Here is a 7,124-nt window from a genome sequence, read left to right as displayed (position 1 = left end):
AGAAATATGTCTTCTGGACAACCATGTAATTTTGCAAGTTGATCACCTGGAATTTAATTCATGAATTGCTCAATCTTACAAAATTTCCTGGTATTTTTTTGAATTATAATAAATTAGCGGACAAGATTCTGTGATCGCTAGATGCCGACGATGGCATCACCAACCGCCTGTGGCCTACGATGCAGAGGATAGGACTTCTTTTTAGTTTTTACCGCTTGAACTTGACTTCTTTTTGCTGCTAGAGACCAATAATTGATGACACCTCAGATAAATGCGAGATAATTAATGTCATTTTCATCACAGAGTGCACATGCCATTCATCCTCAGATTTGCCGGTATTCCATATTTATACTATACTATATAAGCCAAGCCTCATCCCCTCTCCCAGAAGTTCTCACTTTTCAACAACGTGAAATTTATAAATAAAACCATATCCACGACACAAAGATGAAAATATCGGTTTGATTGCAGCACAATTATTTTTCTATTCTTGCGCAACAACCCATTCAGGCCTCCATCTTTTATACTACTGTATAAATTCATATCCTTAGGGAGTAGCAGGACTCGAGGCAAAGGAAAGGAATCTAAACAAGTTTAGGTGGAAGAAATGGACGCTCAAGTCAACAGCGCTCTGAGCAAAGCTCTGCTAGTTGTCAACTGTTTGATTCTCGCCATAGGCAACTGCGGTGGCCCGATAATCATGCGTCTCTACTTCGTCAAAGGAGGCAAAAGAATCTGGCTTTCAAGCTGGTTACAAACCGTAGGATTTCCTATTATTGCCATCCCACTACTCATCTCCTATTTCCACCGCCGCAAAACTGAAGGGCCAAACACCAAGCTAGTGTTGATGAAATATCCTCTATTCATTGCCGCCGCCGCCGTCGGCCTCGTGACCGGCATAGACGACTACTTGTACGCCTACGGAATGGCTCGGCTCCCCGTTTCGACCTCTTCCATCATCATTGCTTCACAGCTTGCTTTCACTGCTGTCTTTGCTTTCCTTCTTGTCAAGCAGAAGTTTACTGCATATTCAGTAAACGCTGTCGTTTTGCTGACCGTGGGAGCCGGGGTTCTGGCTATGCACTCCAGCAGTGACCGGCCCAAGGGTGAGTCCACCAAGATGTATGTTTTGGGGTTCCTCATGACGGTTGCAGCTGCGGTTTTGTACGGCTTCATTTTGCCAGTGGTGGAGCTGATGTATCTCAAGGCAAAGCAGGCGATTACTTACACTTTGGTGCTGGAAATTCAGCTGGTTATGTGTCTTTTTGCCACTGTTTTCTGCACCGTTGGAATGATCGCAAAAAAGGATTTTCAGGTACGCTCTTCTTTCTTTTTTTTTTTTTTTTTGCCACACTATCAGATACTACTATATGATTAAATAAACAAAACTTAAAGTGAATAAACACACACACACACACACACTCACAATTAATAATGCAGAATCGCTGACGGCTGGCTTCTTGAGTTGATAATTGCTTGTCTGCCGGCCTGGCCTTGGACTGGCTGGTGTCATGAATTCAATCAAAACAGTTGGGTAGTAAAAACTAGAGGCGTCGGACCGGGTGACGGGCACAGATTTGAAGGGATCATAATAATTGGATAATGACTAGAATTTGATTTTTGTAGTTAGAAAATAATATCTCTAAAAAAAAATGATAAAAAAATGCCTAGACACGTTTTAGGTATGACTTTTATGGATTCATCGTATAAATTATACAAATATGTCTAGATGCAGTCAAGCAACACGTACGTGTAAGAAGAGGTCGTCAAATCATAGTAACTTGTACCATGTTGCAAGAATATTAGGGACTCACGTAAAGCTTTTTTCAGTGATAATGCATGAATTCATATATAATTGAAAAACATATGTGGCTATTTATTTCCCATCATATTCGACTTCTCTGGTTCAGTTACTTTACATGCAAACAGCTGGCTCTCGTGGAAAGTTAAAATTTTTGAGCATTTTCTTGTGATAAGCATGAAATTAATTAAGGGAGTAATTGAATTTTCTAACCTATATGGAAAGAAAACTCTCAAAAAAGGTAGGCCGCATTCTATCAATGGAAAGATAGAAAACCCTAAAGAAAGTAGGCCGCATTTTGTCATGCCACGTGCAACTTGTAGAATGAGTACTTTTTAAAAGGTTGAACTTTCAAAGGTTGAACGCCACTCATAAAATAAGTGGTCAAGTTGAGGTTGACAACATATTAGTGCCACCCTCTCATTTGGATCACTAATATCTTTCCAAAGCCTCATTATGGATCCTAATATCTTTCTAAAGCCTCGTTGCCAACATGTTGTTAACCAAGAAAGCTGCATCTTCCAATCGGAAATTTCTTTATAATCTTGCCTGTTACTTGGTATAGAATAAAACGAATAAATAAATAAAAGGCCGACAATAATACTTCACCGAAAGTTTTGTAGTAAGTAAAATATGACTCAAGTGATAGAATCCACCTCCTTGATTTTATATGATTTCTATATTTATATCTATTATTTAGTAACGTCGTTATTTCTTTTATAAGTGGACGCATGCTAAGTTAGCCGTGTTTGAAATGTGAGTTTTTTGGGAGTTTGTCTAAAATTTTACTGTAGTTTACTGTAGAAGTTTTTAAAAAAATTTTTGAACTGTGTAGAGTTTTGAATATTTTGAAGTGTACAGTTTATAAACTTTGAAAAAATTTTTGAGGTTGCAGTAGCTAAAATTTTTAAAAAACTTGCAGCAGATAAACTGGACAAAAAACTTGGGTTCCAAACAAGTCCTTCGAGTTTTCAACGGATCAATGGGAACATACATTAAATATTTCGCTGTCACTAGATCAAGCCTACTTCGAGTTTTTTACTTTTCTAGACGTGCCTACCCATGCACGTATTGCCAGTTTGCCACTACCAAACATGGCAAGCTATCAATCAGGGGACAACAAATCATTGACTTATCCGTTGCTCCATATACATTTAAAAAAAAAAAAAAAAAGAGAGTCTGTTTCATACGAATATGATCAGGCTTCTCTAAATGATTATCAAAATACAACTTAGTCCTATCCAATTAATCGCCCATTGGACTACATGCCACCACGTTCATCTATTTTCAAGGGGGAAAGTATGAATCATTGGCTCCATACGCAATCATAGAATTCGACCTTTTCTGTGCAGTTATCATGCCATGTTTGCCTTGCGAAAAGAATTCGTGGGTTTGACCCTGTTTCTATATATATATATATATATATTAGAGATCCTTAGATTAAAAGTTTCGGGTTCTGTGAATTTTCCAAAAATATATAGCTTCTTTTCTTCTTTTTGTTTTCTTGCCAATTGACCAATTGACTTTGACGAATGTCATCACAATTGGTGACTGATGTCGTTGCTACATAAATCATTGTGCAGGCAATGGCAAGGGAGGCAAGGGCATATGCACTAGGAGAAGCTGAGTACTACCTTGTCGTAACTTGGAGTGCCGTAATTTGGCAGTTCTTCTTCTTGGGAGTAATTGGAGTCATCTTCTGTGCTTCATCTTTGCTATCCGCCATTATGATAGCCGTTTTGCTCCCGGTCACCGAAGTTATAGCAGTAATCGTCTTTCAAGAGAAATTTCAAGCAGAAAAGGGAGTTGCTCTTTTCCTCTCTCTTTGGGGATTTGTTTCATACTTTTATGGCGAAATTAAGAATAAAAAGTCCAAGGAGGAGATAGAGGGTCAGAAAAATGATTCTCAATCGACAGAGATGACTCCAATTCAGTGACGGAGATACTAATCCCCCATCAAAATATATGATTTACATATAGAAATACATAGCTTTGCCCCCATAATTACATAATATTGCCCTCACTACTCTTTAATAAGATATTTAGTTTATTTTCCTTAGAACTATCTAGTTAATATTATTTTTTGTTTATCACTCTGTCTGTACCAAATGGATTGATAAAAAATAATAGACAATCCATGTCACTTCTCGTAGTTAAATGGAAACTAACCAATAAAGACTCAACTTTTTCATTCTTTTTCAATTTGCTCTCTCTGCACAAACCCGTTCGAAAAGTTGCCATAATTTTTATTTCTCTGCATATCGAACTCGAACTCGAGTTAAACTTCTAAGAGCTCACCGAGCTTGAGTTCAGACTCATTTACCTTGAGTTGAACTCAGAATAATGTATTACTTGAGTTCAACTCGAATTGAATACCTCTGCCTCCTTCTCTCTAGAGCCATTTATCCAAAATATAGGCATGCAAGTTAAGGTATGGGAGCAATAAATTTCAATGTTGCCATTTTATCATCACACAATTTGCTATGTCAAGAGTCTATAAAGTGGAGCTTAGCCGAATGAAATGGTGGTTCAGACGCTTTTATACGAAACTTGGATAGGTTTAGCTTACTCGCAAATTTAGTTCTCATTAAGGATGGGCCGAGTTTTGGCTACCCAGCAAAATTTAGAAAATATAGTCCCCCTCGAGTATGGCTTTACTTTAATCATTGGTTATACTTCTTCCACAGCTAATTTAGAGTCTATTTGAGAATGCGGTACTTTTTGAAGTACTCCTAATATTTTTGGGTAATAAAAGTACCTTTTTTCTAAAAGTAGTATTTTTGGGTAATAAAATACTTTTGAGATGTTTGATCATCATTTTATAAATTTAGGAGTAAAGTTTATGGTATCAAAAGTACTTTTAACAAAATTTTCAAAATTAGTGCTTTTACAGTAACTTTTATATTTTAAAAATAAAACATATATTTTGACCATTTTATCATAAATTATAAACTAAATAAGGAGATAAATGCATTTGAAGGATTCAAAATCACACATTATCTAATAGAATAAGAATTCGATTGTGGTTGCAGTAGTTTATTGAAAAGTACTTCTCTAGTAGAGAATTTTATAAAAGTACTTATTAAATGCTTAAGTTCTTTTAAATATAGTGTTTGGAAGTATAGTTCAATAAGTGCTTATTGTATTTGATAACGTGTAACTTAAAAATTTTCAAATGTATTTATCTCTTTATTTAGTTTATAATATTGAATAAAATGATTAAATTTAATGTTTTAGTTTTTTAAATCACAAAAGTTACTCTAAAAGCACCAAATTTGAGTTTTTGCTAAAAGTGCTTTTCACGCTGAAATCTCTACTTCTAATTTTATGAAATGATGTTCACCAGATGTATTAAAAGTACTTTAATGTGCTTTTTCATTAAAAGCACTGCAACCCAAATAGGGCCTAAGCACTTATCATAGTAAATTGCATATGAAAAGGAGTCCTGCAGCCTCCTAACAGGAGAAGGTAGGTTTTTACTGTTAAACTAGCCTTGTTTGGAAGCCAAGTTTTTTGTCAAATTTGTCTGCTACAAGTTTTTTAAAAACTTTAGTTACAACAATCTCAAAAAACTTTTCAAAATTTTTAAACTATACACTTCAAAATATTAAAAAAAAACACACTTCAAAAAATTTTTTAAAAACTTTTACAGTAAACTACAGTAAAATTTTAGGCGAACACCCAAAAAACTTATCTTTCAAATGGGGTATTTGGCTTCCGCAACAGTTTACACTTCGTCAAATGAATAGAATTATGCATTTTTTTATGAACTACTGGTCACGAATTAGGACTACATTTTTTTTTTTTTTATCATTTGTCATCCCTACTCCTACTCCTACTCTAATTAGAGGGGGACTGATGGGGATAGAATCACCACCGGACCAGAGTGAATTTTTCTGGATTTGATGCAGAGCCACAAGAGTGGCATTTTGGTGGGAGGCAACGTTTGAACCCTTGCCTCCGTCCCCACCAAAGTCTTAAGGGCTTGGTGGTGGGCACCAGCCCAAGAGCTGGTGGTTACAAATTAGGACTACATGATAAGACCAGATTTGCAGCATCACAAATATAGCTTATAAAACTCAAAGAATTAAAAAACTTACCAAATATTACCACATTCTCTTCTTCCACCCACTACCACCACTATCGCCTCATCCCTTCTCCCTCATTCTCTTCCACCTCCACTGTCACCACTACCACCAGCCCTACTACCATCATCGCTTCTCCCTTCTCTCCCTCTTCTCTTACCTTCCTTCTCTCTTTTCCTTTCCCTCCCCCTCATTTCCCCTCTCTCTCTTCCCTACAACCCCTTCCCTTTTCCTTTCCCTTGAGTCTGGTTGTGAGCCAAATTGCAGCCCGTGGCTAGACTAGATCTATTGTAGACCAAATTGCAACCCGCAACTAAATCAGACTAGATCTGGTAGGAGAGGGGAAGAAAAAAGAGGAAGAGGAGGAGAAAAAGAGAGGGAAAGGGTGAGAAAAGAGGAGGGGGGCGAAGAGGCGGTGACGATGGTGGTAGTGTTTTAATTTTCAAAAAAATACACCAAAACAATTTTTTAATTCTAAAAATATCTTAAAATACAACCTTAACAAATATCCCTAAAACACCTAATAATATATAGTAAAAATTTTTCACATATATTGTTACATAGCAAAATTTTTAAAAATACCCCCAAAAATATCTAATTCATAAAGATATCAAAATAAAATAAAAACATAAGTTTAGGAAAATTACAAAAGTAGCGAGGTTGGGCTGAATCTGACTTCACGCCCAAAGAGCTGCTCTAGACATAAAAAGCCCCGTCAAGAAAAGCCAGACGTAAGTTACCATCCCTTCAGCCCAGGCGACCCACATACATGATAAATCACAGTATTGAGTTTTCTCTTAACCAGAGCCCTTAATCTAATCGGCATGTGTTAATTAGCTTTCTTAGAAATGAATTAAATTGGAAAAATTTATGTCAGTTTAAGAGGGTATAAATTAATTACGGGTGTGTTAATTAGCATTTTTTTCCCCATTAACAAGAATTCCCATGAGGGTTATAGTGGTAGAAGTTTTGTAATGATTAAAGAGGGCAATCAATAATTCTTGAAAGGCTTTTTGTTTGGTAAACACAAAATCATTTTATTAATAACTGGACTGAAAAATCAGCTAGTGATAGATGATTCACATAATCATGTGGATTCTCCTTCATGTTTTGCTACAAAATTTGCTTTCTAAGCAAACTCAAGAGCTATTTTGTACACACTTTTTGTGGAATTTGAAACCTCTGCTTTCTTAATATAGGATTTTTGTCTTTATGTTTTTTGAAGGAACTACGCGATA

The 7,124-nt window shown here is 36.1% G+C and overlaps 1 protein-coding gene and 1 long non-coding RNA gene across 2 annotated transcripts; one reads left to right on the top strand and one right to left on the bottom strand.

Moving 5' to 3' along the window:
• Positions 1-437: 437 nt before the first annotated feature.
• LOC140015367 (uncharacterized) lies at positions 438-2,423 on the bottom strand. The gene is made up of 2 exons (XR_011821999.1): positions 1,427-2,423; positions 438-1,278 (listed from the first exon to the last, which is right to left on the bottom strand). It is a non-coding gene; the product is annotated as an uncharacterized lncRNA (long non-coding RNA).
• LOC113711848 (purine permease 3-like) lies at positions 608-4,003 on the top strand. The gene is made up of 2 exons (XM_027235077.2): positions 608-1,315; positions 3,385-4,003. The coding sequence occupies exons 1-2, from the start codon at positions 608-610 to the stop codon at positions 3,736-3,738; spliced, it is 1,062 nt and encodes a 353-aa protein (XP_027090878.2). The 3' UTR covers positions 3,739-4,003.
• The last annotated feature ends 3,121 nt before the right edge of the window (positions 4,004-7,124 follow it).

The sequence above is a fragment of the Coffea arabica genome, chromosome 10e (genome assembly GCF_036785885.1).
Source record: "Coffea arabica cultivar ET-39 chromosome 10e, Coffea Arabica ET-39 HiFi, whole genome shotgun sequence".
Lineage (NCBI taxonomy): Eukaryota > Viridiplantae > Streptophyta > Magnoliopsida > Gentianales > Rubiaceae > Coffea > Coffea arabica.
Note: the sequence above shows the minus strand (reverse complement) of the source record. Positions and strands in the feature narration are given on the sequence as shown.